The sequence below is a fragment of the Drosophila sulfurigaster genome, chromosome 3 (assembly GCF_023558435.1).
Source record: "Drosophila sulfurigaster albostrigata strain 15112-1811.04 chromosome 3, ASM2355843v2, whole genome shotgun sequence".
NCBI classification, from domain to species: Eukaryota; Metazoa; Arthropoda; class Insecta; order Diptera; family Drosophilidae; genus Drosophila; species Drosophila sulfurigaster.
Window position 1 is genome coordinate 26066640 of NC_084883.1, and position 12554 is coordinate 26079193.

A 12554-nucleotide genomic window follows, 5' to 3' on the forward strand; every position below is an offset into this window, starting at 1 on the left:
CTCGGGGTGATTGCGAACTGGTTAAATGAATGACATTAAAATATTTCACTTATTTACTTGCTATTTAAGACACAATTTTTGTGATTTTTATAGCTTCACTGATTTTGCTTTTGTAGTAAAGAGATAATTCAAAATATGTAAATATGTATTTATTTATTTGCTATTTACTATGAATAATTTAATTAAAACAGTGAATTTATATTAAAGTATTGATATCGAAATGTAAAAATATTTATTTATTTGCTATTAAATATGAATAATTTAAGAGCACTTTAATAAATGTAATGTTTATCTTGTAGGTTACATATTTTATGATATACATGTGACTTATTTCGGTACATAACATACAAATATAACTTAAGTATTTATAATTCCTAAAAATTTGGATGTGATCAGATAAAAATTGTAGAACTTTTTTGAGAAATAATTCTGTATGGCAAACACGCCCTACTACAATAGGTTCTTAGCTAATTTGAATGATAAGCTGCTATGTTTAGTTCTCTATTGTATATTTAAAACATAATGTTATAAAAAAATAAATTTGTGTATTTTTCGGCACGTTAATTTGATATATTCTAAGTACTATATCGCACTTGTTTGCTCTTATTCACTCGACTAGTTTTCTTACTTGTTAATACGCAAAATATTGTATTAGTATTTTTATTTTTTAAGTAGAGTACTTAATTTATGAGAAAAATCATTAATATAATTTATGTTTTCATATCTTTTCTTTTCGATATTTGTTATTTGAACTCTGTTTAAATGTTCAATTTTGTAGCCTGCACAATTTGGTTGCAAAGATGTCAGTAATTTCATTACTGTGACATTACATTAGCATCTCCAAATTACACAACTGTTTGGGGACCGAGCACAATTTTCACAGTCCCTCCGCAGTTGCCGTCGCCCGCTGACGTTGACCCGCTGGGACAAAGTTTGTGCAGCTGCACATCCGTTTTGATGACGCTGCCAAGCAGCCTAGAGGCATATACTCGTAACTAAAATCAAGAAAATGCGCAGAACAGAGCAGAGTGGAGCAGAACAGGGAAACGAGACGAAATGAACCAAACACAAACCAAACCAAAAGATAAACATTTGCCACAAAACCCCGGCAGTAGTGGCCATCAATGGCAGACACTCTGGGATGGCAATGGCAATGGCAATGGGGAGCTCCAGCTGAAGCTGTAGCTGTAGCTGTAGCATAAGGCGGTCTACGAAAATCATCGATGAATTGGACGGCAAAAGTTTGCGAAACCGGACGTGAACGCGGCAGCGGACTTGCGACTCGGACTCCCGATTCCGTCTCCGATTGTGACTGAGACTGAGAATGCGACTGAGACGGAGACGGAGACTGCGACTGTGAATGCGACGGCGAAGGAGAATGCGACTGAGTCGCGTTTTGTACTTGTCCCAGCTGCTGTTGTTCCTTCTGTTTGTTGCTGCGTACAGAGTTCACTACAGTTGTGAAATTACTTATTTTTCAATTGTTGGCCGCCCCGTCGAATGACATTTGGCATTGTTGTAGTCCACCACCGCCACCGTCACCGTCACCGCCAGTGCCACCGCCACCGCCATGCAATCTTGATTACTGTCAGTGGCAGCAGTTGTATTTAAAATTGGCTAACAAATTGTATAGCAATTGCCAGAAGAAATGGCAATAAGGCAATGCCAATGACGCTCGTTTTGCTGCTTTCAACTTTTCATTTAGTTCAGCAACGCTCTTCATACTCCTCTTCCTCACTTTTTTGCCATTGTTCGCCGTCGCAATCGCAGTCACAGTCATTGCAAGTCGGCTGCTTTTTTTTTTTTTGTTGTATATCAGCGAAACGTTCAATGATCAGGCAAGGCGGCACCTCAAGCCCTGCTCCAGCTCCAGCTCCTTTCCACTTTGTTCAACTTTGCTGCTGTTTTGCTATTTGTTTTATTGCTATTCTTATTCGTTGGCAGTTCAGCTGATGCGCTTCGCCCCCAAGAGACAGAGCGGAAATTCAAGTTTATGTAATTGAGAAATATTGGTAATTGTTATCTATAATGAATATTAATAGACAGTATGTATAGAGAAACGAGTAAATATATTTATTAAAGTGCAAATTTGGTTGTGCATTTTAATCACCTAATCACCTAATCTCTAAATTTCACATTTTTGTTTATTGTTGAACAATGCATTTAATTTGCATGCATGAATTTATACTGTATTTAATTTCAATCAAATATAGAACAATGGACAACAGTGCAATCTTTTTGATTAATTCGAATTTCCATTCATTGCACTTCACTCTCGGACAACAATTGATATACAATTTTGTACATCTGACACTGCCGTTGATTTTATTGAACTTTCATTTATACAAACAGTATATCTATGTGTCTGACTGTCGACTGTTGACTGTCGATTACAATTGTATGTTTAGCAATAAGGCTGCAATGGCCCATTACAAGCATCCTGATGTCGTCGAGGGCTGTCAACGCAAACGACCGGCGATTTGTAATAAAAATTTGCATTTTATTTTATGGGCACACAATTGAAAGCGCCGCTTGCTCGGCTTGCCCGGGCTAATCAGGGCTTGACAAAATGACCCACAAAATAGACATTTCTATTGTTTCGTATGGCAAACACAAATGGATGATTTGCCTTAAATATCTTTAGTTCCACATCTTTGCCAACTGCAGCTGGTTTCACAGCTAAATGAGAGTAATTTGAATCATTTGTAAATTTTCATTGTAATGTCAAATACGTTCGCTTACGTGCATCGGAATTTGTTTCGCAACCCGCCTCGTTAACATTTAAATAGAGTTTTTGTCTGGCCTCAGTAATCAGACTCTGTGACTTCTTGGCAAATAGACCACTTAAATCTGCATTTCCAGGCTCAAAGATGCGCTTGATTCCCAGCTGAAATAAGGGTTATAAATAAGAAAGCGATTCACAATGATGGCATCTCACTTACTTTCTGCAGCGGCACTTTTAGATCCACATCGCATTCCATCTTAAACCTGGGCACGAATACTTCACAGTCGTGCATCACAGACTTCATGGCGACTTCATTCAAATTGAACTGCTGCAGTTTCATCTCCAACTCTGGGAGTCCATCAATTTCGAAGGGCACAATTAGCAGCATGGTTAAATCGGATTTCTCGAAAGGCAATTGCAGTATTCTCGATTTCAGCTTATTTGATTGCCCATAGCGGAATTTTCCCACCTGTAAATTTATGGCATTAAAAATTCATTAAAAAATATATGTAAGTTGAATTCTCAACTCACCTGTCGCATCATCGTCAGCTGCATTCGCTGCTTTGGGTTAATCCAAAAATCATCCAGTGTACTGTGCTCCACGGCAAAACGTTTCGCCCACCTGGCACGAAAATATACAGAATTCACCAATAGAACGCTGGATTCTACACTGAAAGTCGCCGGACTAAATGGATTTCTTATAGTATAAAATGTTTGGGTCGCGATCCATTTGTTCACATGTTGCATCGCACTCTGGGCATCCAAAAAGTTCAAAAAATCCGCCTGAACGTTGAAGAACTCCAAGGCCTTCGCATTGAAATCGGGCAGCAACTCGAGATCATCCTTGACAAATAATCCCGTGGCCAGACGCATAGACACCCCCTTTTCATTGCACACACACTCTTTGCTCATGACCTCCGCGTGTTGCTGAGCAATCTCCAGTTTTTTAGCCGACCCAAGCAACAATCCATGGCGCAATTCCTCGGCGCTCTTGACACCAGCTCCCATGAACACCAGAGTCAAGGCACTGCGAGCTGCCGCTGGGGAGACCATGTGATTCTTGGCTCTGAGCTCAGGCGACTCGCTGAGCGCTTGAAAGAGGTTTCGCGCAAAGCAAATCGAGCTGTGAGGTGGCGACGCCATTTTGTTGAGTTCAACAAAAACCAACGAAAGCTGAAAAAAGTGTTTTAATTTATTTACATTTCATTAGTGAAGAGGAAACGCTTACTTCGAATACAATTTAATAGTAAACTTCGATTGCACACTGTTGAAATTGGGTAATGCGAGGATAACATTCTAATTTTAATTAGAAGCAGTTGCCAATTATATTGTGGCAGAATGTGAATAATCAATATATTTGCTGAAAATTATAACATAATTGAATTGTTAAATGCTCTGTAAATTATGAAATTTTTGCACTTAAACATTGTCAAGCTGCATTTATAATATTTTATTTGACTGAATGATAAGTTTATTTCAGCTGCATCACTTGTTTATACCCGCTACCCGGCTGCAAATGTAACAGGTAGAAGGTGGCATCTCCGACCCTATAAAGCATACATATTCTTGATCAGCGTCAACAGCGGAGACGATCTAGCCATGTCCGTCTGTTTGTCTGTCCGTATGAACTAGGTGTTCCTCAGAGACTATAAGAGATGGACCTATAATTTTTGTTATGTTTGCACGCAGATCAAGTTTGTTTAAAATTTTTGCCACGAAATCTTATGTTTTGATATAGTAAGTTGTAAGTCACTAGATGCTTTCAATAGAGCTCCAAACACTTAAAAGTAAGTAAACTTACTTATTATGCTGTACAGATCTTTCTAAGCGAACTTTGAATATTAATGTAATTTAATAAATGATCTACACAAATTCGTGTCCTAACAATAAACGTATTAAATTAATAAACTCGTTGATGTAGCAGAATCTTATAAATTTAATAAAATTTTTAATTAATTGAGATCATCAGATTCTCTTCTGTTAACCCAATGAAATAGTCCAACATTAATGAAGCATTCGATTGCTTTCATATTAACACAGATTAAATATTAAGAGCAGATTTTTTAGTAGATTTGAGTGCATTATTACGTTCTGTATTCATCTTGATTGAGTGCAGTCGAAAGAATCGCAATGGGCTGAATAATATTAAATGTAGCTTTGTTACTAATAATAAATTATATATTTGTTGTTGCCACAGCAACTGAAGAAAATTTGGGAACACTTACATAAGGCAGTGTAGCACCGTGAGTGTTGAAAGTGTAGTCCTTTCATTCTTATTAGACGTGTGAATCCGACCGACAAATGGAAGAAATGTGCCGCATTCATAACTATAAAACTGTGAAACCTTTGCTCGATTATTTTAGTCTGTTTAAAAATGAGATAGAAGGCAAAGAAATTAAAGAAAACAATTTTAATGATTTAAGTTCGGATCTTATGAAAAAATATCATGAAATTGTTAGCATTCATAAAAAATGCTTGTAGGAGGCAGCTCTATTAGATGAGTTTAAAAACAAATTAATGAAAGGGGAAAACGATTTACAATAGTGTCAACATAAAGTTGAAAAATATGAATATGAGATTAATTTACAAAGAACTATTATTGGCATATTAAAAGAAGAATTTGCAGATAAAATGCACCAACATTAATATTTGTAAAATTGAACTATAAACTGTCAGTCTTAGACTAATCCAAAAAGATGAAACTATAATGAGATTTAGTGAAAGTTTCGAAAATATCACAGAACATCAGATATCAATTGAATTGCAATTAGGGGAGAATAACAGTTATGTCAATCTGCAATTGATACATTAACTACATTGATACATTAGATACATTATACCATCACCAGCTTTGTCGTTGTCGTGGTCGAAAGTTGTGAATTTCATGTTTAGAGCGTATCTCATCCTATACTCAAAATAGTTCAATCGAATTTACCCAAACTAAGTGCGTATCCACTGTCTTCATCAGATATTTTGAAGTCGTCATATCGAGCGTTGTAGGTACTTCCATACACACCAACCAAATGTATAAAAAGTTCGTGACGCTCTATTTTCTCTAGTCCAAGGAAGAAGTCGCTATCCATTGCACCGAAACCTTTGCGAAACGTTGCCCAATTCCTATTGAAACTCTCATTTTCCCCAACTCGTTGATGTATTACAATCCATCCAGGTCCAGCTAACTGACTATCGCACAAAACATCGAATAAACCTACGCCATAAACTCCTGAATTTTCTCCGAAAGGGATGCAAGTTGTGGGACTTAATATTTCAATTTCGGATTGACATAACTGATTTTCGTTAACCTTATCCATTAGCTTGCTTTGACTATCTTTTAATTGCGATTCAATTCTTTTCTGCTGTTCTCTGTTATTTTCTGATGTCCTGTTTAATGTAGCTATTTCAGATTTACATAACTTCATAACTTCATCTTTAATAATAATAAAGATTAAAATGATGTTGATATATTCTCACTAAATCTCTTTATATTTTCATCTTTCTCAATTAACCTAAAATTGAGAGATTTTAATTGACCTTGGTGTGTTTTTCTGTTAATTTTCCTTCAATATTATTTTGTTTTGAATTAATCTCAGATTCTAATTTATCAACTTCAATTTGACACGATTGCAAATCGTTTTCCCCTTTAAGTACTTTGTTTTTATACTCATCTAATACAGCTGCCTCCTTCATGAATTTTTCATAAATTTTTACAATTTCATGATACTTTTCCTTAAGATGAGAATTTAATTAATTTAATTTATTTCCCTTAATATCTTTGTCTTTTTACTCATTTTGAACTTGCCTAAAATATTCGAGCAAAGGTTTCACAGTTTTATAGTTATGAACGCGGGACATTTCTTTCATTTGTCGGTCGGAGCCACACGTCTGAAAGGAAGAAAATGTAAACATTCTTAGCACTCACTGTAATACACTGCTTTATGTAATTGTTCTCACCTCTTCGAATGCAGCTGAGACCACCATGAAAATTTAAAGAACTATTAAGAAGGCAACTGCTTTAATTTTTATTCTGCCCATTTTAAAAGCTTAGACTGCTCGCGAAGCAAATGAATTTGAAACTAAAAGCTTAATCTAAATCGATGAACGGATGTGGGTTCAGCTCAGCGAAGCGGGAGAGACAGTATGGGGCGATAGCAAATGGTGTCAAGGTCGCGACAATGTCAACTTTCTGTCGCCTGTCTGAGAGAGGCTTCTTGATAATGCAACTAGAAGAGGCGACAGCTTTTGAGTAATTCAATTAGCTGAATTTTGATTATACTTAAAATTAGAAAACTGTGTAGTGTAAAATTTCACATATCACTAATATATGTGATATGTGAAATTGAGGATCAGGATCAATGAGCCAAGATATTGATGATGTCACATAGACCTAACGTATCATAATCAGCACTCTCTCTCTCGCTCTCTTTCCCTCTCTGTCTCTCATCTAGGTCACTGTTTCAATCAGTGAGAGTGATTCTATGGCTTATCTCCGCAATGCTGACGCAGATGCGTACCAACTTATGAGGCGACACACTTAAGCTTATTTTATATGTTTTAATTCACTTTATATAAAAGACAACAAACAATTTACTTTTGTTTGGAGGTTATGAATTTTACTCAATGTAGTAAAATACTTAACTGTGCCTAGGTTTAATTTATATTTAATATGTGCAAGTGCAATCTTGAATTGAGAAATGCAATTCACAAGAAGGAACCACCTGACTTTACAGTCATTACTTAATATGGACTCCTGTCTCTATTCTATCAAATTTATTCTGTAGGGTGATGTGTCTTTTAAGTCTGCCAAGAGAGTTTTCACTTTTGTGTTTCGCTTTTGTGTTCTGTTGCATACAAGACTTTTCAATGTACTTGGAATTTAGAATAATTCAAGCATTATGTGCTTTATTTTTTAGGAAAATCCAAGCAAATATATTATACTGGGTATCTTATAGTCGAGCAATCTTAACAAGATCGTTCGTTTTTAATTTATTTCGAACTATTTGTCCAGTAGCTACATATGTACATACATTCATTTGCTCCTATGCCTTTCATATGTCTTTTCTCTCTTCAGTCTCAGTTGCTTATCATCGCTGCTGGCCTTTGACTCTAAACTGCCGAGCAGCTTGGCAACACTTATCAGAATGACGTCGTTTTGGGAGAACGCTTCAGCAAAATCATAATTCGCTGATCTGCACAAATTATTGAAATATTGGAAAAAAAAATGTTGAAACAAAATTAAATTCTTCGAAGGTGAAATGTGCGCTACGTGCAGACGAAATCACTTTCGAGGGCACAAAATATATATTATATTTTATATTATTTAATTTCTTATACATATATATTATAATATGTTGTAATAATATGTTGATTAACCGAAGCTTTTGCATAAGTTCATGTCTAAGTAAACTTTACTTAACTCAAAATTAACAATTACGAAAGCTACAGTCGAGTATGCTATCTGTGAGATACCCTCAACCCATTTTCAATAAAAGCAAAAAATAAAGGATATATCGAAATGTACACTTGGTATATCAATATACTGTTACGAGTATCCTCGACTCTGAGGTACCCGCCACCCATATTCCATGCGTGCGTGAGTCTGCATCACACGCATCGTGTCGTGTCACATTTTGCGCAATGTTCTATTGGACTTTCGCTCATGGGATTAAGTGATTGCATTAAAAGTGCAGGAATGAGGAAGATCTTTGCCGCTATAGTAAAGTGTTGATTGGTGCACACCGCCCATTTTGCAATTATTTGCAATATGTAATTAATGTATTTAATTTATTAAAATTATTGATTTTTTCAGTTTTAAGCAATTATTTCAGTAAACTGCCGAGAGGCAATTATCTCCAATTATATATTAATTCAAAATATTTTTGAGGTGTCTTATATTCTTATAAAAGGAACTACTTGAATATACTATATTTACTTGAAAATATGTTTTAAATGAAAAGTATTCACGAATTTCCCTTATGAATTGATGGAAAATATTTTGATTTGAATTGTTTTCTTAATTTATCATATGAACATTTTTCAGTAGTTTAAATGTGAGGCGAAGAAAAGCTCAACAAACAAAAGTAAACTTTAAAAGTTATCTAAGAATATCTTCCATCCCATCAGTTGCCACATCATGGGGCACTGCACCTGCAACCCCATCATCATTATCATTATCTTCATCATCCGCTGGTTGCGGGCGTTGGTGGCGGCAGGCGTCGGGTTAAGCACGAATCTGATCTGGAATGGGATCCCTTCGAGATGATACTGCAGTTGCATAGAAACGAAGAAACGGACGTCAACTAAAGTAAGACTGAGAGTGGAATGGGAATGCGAGAAACGGATATAATAAAAGAGAGATAGAGAGCGAGAGAACGGCGGAGGCAGTTCGAGAGCGGCAATTTCTTCTATATATTATAAATATATCGCCAGATGTAACATTAAATCTATTACAATCCAATTTATATATTTAGTTTACCACTTTGTCATGCAATAAACATCACTTCCAATACACAATCTGTCTCTTTAAATTGGAAATTGCAAAAACACCAATCTTAATCTTAAACAAGTAAGTAATCTACGCTCGGGTATATCCGCTCCCTTTTTTAAATTTAAATTATTGCATAAGAAAAAACAACAATTAAAAATTGTGTATATTCCATAGAAAATAATAATTTGCAATTTTTACTGTTGAAGAGAAGAACTATATCACTAATCATATTTGAACTCAACTGCACAATTGCCACCGCCAAAATCGTTTTCGCAATCGCATGTTGTGAATTTCATGTTTTCATGTTTTACCCAAACTCATTGCGTATCCATTGTCTTTATCAGATGTTTTGACGTCGTTGTAACGAGCGAAGTAAACAGTCCCATTCGAGTCCATGTATGTCGATCGTGTCGATCGACCATGTAAATTGTCGATCGTTTTATTATTTCTTAACCAATTATATATAAATTATTATATAATTGAGTCAAATATCGGAATTTCAGCTCTTCAGTTCATCTCTTCTTTATCATCAATGGGGCGAATTAGCATCTTAGCTTCTTTCAATTGATCTACAGCGTACCAATCAAGATCCGGCCCATATGGTGCATTTAAATTACTGCATAAGAAAAAAAAACAAAAATCAATAATTATGAATATTCCATTGAAAATAATAGTTTTTAATATTTACCAATAATAACAATTCGAGTGCCACCAGCCATTGTATGCATCTGCGCAATTACCATCATCAATGTCGTTGTCGCGATCGAATGTTGTGAATTGCATGTTTTCGGCTTCCCTCATCGCATCCCAAGTAATAGTTCCTTTAAAATTACCCAAACTCAGTGCGTATCCATTGTCCTCATCAGATATTTTGAAGTCGTCATATCGAGCGTTGTAGGTATTTCCATTCACAGTAACCAAATGTATAAAAAGTTCGTGACGCTCCAAACTTGTGATACGATGTATTTTCTCTAGTCCAAGGAAGAAGTCGCTATCCATTGCACCGAAACCTTTGCGATACGTTGCCCAATCCCTATCGAAACTCTCATTTCCCCCAACTCGTTGTTGTATTACAATCCATCCAGGTCCAGCTAACCGACTATCGCACAAAACATCGAATAAACCTATGCCATAAACATTGAGTCGATGAACTCCTGATTTTTCTCCGAAAGGGATGCAAGTTGTGGGACTTAATATTTCAATTTCGGATGGACATAACTGATTTTCGTCAACCTTATCAATTAGCTTGCTTTGACTATCTTTTAATTGCGATTCAATTATTTTCTGCTGTTCTCTGATATTTTTTGATGTACTGCTCAATGAAGCAATTTCAGATTGGCATAACTCAATATCTTTATCTTGCTTTATTAATTTAGATTTACTAATCTCTAATTTTAACTCAAGTGTTTTCTGGTGTTCTGTGTTATTTTGAATATTCTCATTATATCTCTTTATAATTTCATCTTTCTCAATTAACCTAGAATTGAGATAATTTAATTGAACTTGACAAATTGATTGGGATTGATCTGATAATTGTCCTTCTAATTTAAGAATAATATTTTGTTGTGAATTAATCTCAATTTCTAATTTTTCAACTTTATTTTGACACAATTGCAAATCGTGTTCCCCCTTCATTACTTTGTTTTTATAATCATCTAATAGAGCTGTCATGAAGTTTTCATGAAATTTTACAATTTCGTGATACTTTTTCATAAGATCAGAATTTAATTCATTTAACTTATTTAACTTATTTTCCCTAATTTTTTTGTCTTTTAACCTATTTCTAGCCTGTCTGAAATAATCGAGCAAAGGCTCTACAGTTTTATAACTTTGAATGCCGCACTGTTCATCCATTTTTTGGTCGAGTTCACACGTCTGATAAGAAAAAGATGTAAATAATCTTAGCACTCACTGTACTACGCTGCTTTATATAATTGTTCTCACCTTCTCACCAATAGCTGTGGCCACCAAAAACATTTTAAAAACTGTTAGTAAGAAAACTGCTTTAATTTGTATTCTGCCCATTTTGAAAGCTTCGACTGTACGCGGAAAAGATGAATTTTAAACTAAAAGCACTTAGTTGCTGGCAGATTTAACAGCGAATACGTGTAGAACTGATGTGGGTTCAGATTAAAAATGCATAGCCGGAGAGAAGGTGAAGGTGAAAATTGAATCTATATTCGTACCGAAAGAACTGACAATGTCAACTATAATTCTTGATAATGGAAACAAAAAAGGCGAAGTGGATTCGAAATTTAAAATAAAGACGTAAGACCAGAAGAAGAAAAAAATGCAGAGTTAAAGCACTGCAGTGCAAAAATACTCTAAGAAGTTGCATCTTAAAAACATTATATTGAAGATGATATATTGATGTCACAGAGACTCTTTCTCTACTCATTGGAATCTACTGATGAGTGCAGCCTCCGTCTGATGTTCTTCATTGAGTCAGAGCGATTGTCTGGCTTATCTTTTTTTTAATGCTGACGCTTAGTTTAAAGGCCACATAAAACATATTCACAAATCAAAGATTAAAAAAAAAGCCTTGGAGTAATGAAAACATGAAGTTTCAATGCTAATTTTCAGTGATCTGACGTATATTATAGTTCGTTAATTCTCTTACAAACCTAAACTACAAAAATACATATACATATGTATACGTATATAAAGGAATTTTTCACAATAAATTACAGTTCATTTGAGTACCATACAAACATGTAGTTTTTGTTCTTGAGAATTGATCCTTGCTTTTGCACATGCAGATGAATATTTACGCAAATCTGTGATAGAAACGATCATCAAACATTTGTTTGGCATACGACAATCGCGCACTCGCTTGCACTCGCCTAAACATTTGCGACTGTTTGAGCTTAATAGCAACTCATTCTGTTATACATCAACGCAACTAGCATCCTTATCTGTTTAACAAACTAGCAACTGCTTCCACTTGACTAATAGCTACTTCTTCCATTATATATACCCACAAACAGCATCCTTTTCTATTTCACGCTTGATTTTTTCAACCCTAGCAACATCTACTGCAATGCTTTTACTGTGTGATAGACACGATCAGCCAGCGCTTGGCAATTGACTATCGCGTACTCGCTTGCACTCGCCTAAAATAGTGTAAGTGCTTAAGCTTAGAAGTACAGAACTTCCTCTGTTATACTTAGCCACAACTAGCATCGTCTTCCGTTTAACGATTACGTCTCTTAGTATTGCAGCAACTGCTTTCGTTTGACTACTGGCAACTTCTTATGTTATAACTGAGGGCTATTTTGAGGGTAAAAGTTCATCCTTCTACAAAAATGTCATCGAAAGGTTGGAGAAGCGCTGGACTGACTGTAT

The 12554-nt window shown here is 35.4% G+C and overlaps 2 protein-coding genes and 1 long non-coding RNA gene across 3 annotated transcripts; all 3 read right to left on the reverse strand.

Moving 5' to 3' along the window:
- Nucleotides 1-674: 674 nt before the first annotated feature.
- Nucleotides 675-4071, reverse strand: LOC133842328 (serine protease inhibitor 42Dd). The gene is made up of 5 exons (XM_062275378.1): nt 3954-4071; nt 3257-3898; nt 2943-3194; nt 2743-2887; nt 675-2679 (listed from the first exon to the last, which is right to left on the reverse strand). The coding sequence occupies exons 2-5, from the start codon at nt 3866-3868 to the stop codon at nt 2555-2557; spliced, it is 1134 nt and encodes a 377-aa protein (XP_062131362.1). The 5' UTR covers nt 3869-3898; nt 3954-4071; the 3' UTR covers nt 675-2554.
- Nucleotides 4072-6496: 2425 nt separating this feature from the next.
- On the reverse strand, nt 6497-6856 carry LOC133842329 (uncharacterized). Its single transcript, XR_009894385.1, has 2 exons — nt 6677-6856; nt 6497-6607 (listed from the first exon to the last, which is right to left on the reverse strand). It is a non-coding gene; the product is annotated as an uncharacterized LOC133842329 (long non-coding RNA).
- Nucleotides 6857-9662: 2806 nt separating this feature from the next.
- Nucleotides 9663-10821, reverse strand: LOC133842327 (ficolin-2-like). The gene is made up of 2 exons (XM_062275377.1): nt 9898-10821; nt 9663-9825 (listed from the first exon to the last, which is right to left on the reverse strand). The coding sequence occupies exons 1-2, from the start codon at nt 10206-10208 to the stop codon at nt 9717-9719; spliced, it is 420 nt and encodes a 139-aa protein (XP_062131361.1). The 5' UTR covers nt 10209-10821; the 3' UTR covers nt 9663-9716.
- Nucleotides 10822-12554: the final 1733 nt, after the last annotated feature.

Excerpts from the sequence above, each read along its gene's own strand:
- LOC133842328 (XM_062275378.1), bottom strand. The coding sequence starts at position 3,868 with ATGGCGTCGCCACCTCACAGCTCGATTTGCTTTGCGCGAAACCTCTTT. Across the intron at positions 2,888-2,942 it reads TAAAAGTGCCGCTGCAGAAA|CTGGGAATCAAGCGCATCTT; the intron begins GTAAGTGAGATG and ends CCCTTATTTCAG. Across the intron at positions 2,680-2,742 it reads CGAAACAAATTCCGATGCAC|CTGTGAAACCAGCTGCAGTT; the intron begins GTAAGCGAACGT and ends ACTCTCATTTAG.
- LOC133842327 (XM_062275377.1), bottom strand. The coding sequence starts at position 10,208 with ATGGATAGCGACTTCTTCCTTGGACTAGAGAAAATACATCGTATCACA. Across the intron at positions 9,826-9,897 it reads CACTCGAATTGTTATTATTG|TAATTTAAATGCACCATATG; the intron begins GTAAATATTAAA and ends TTTCTTATGCAG.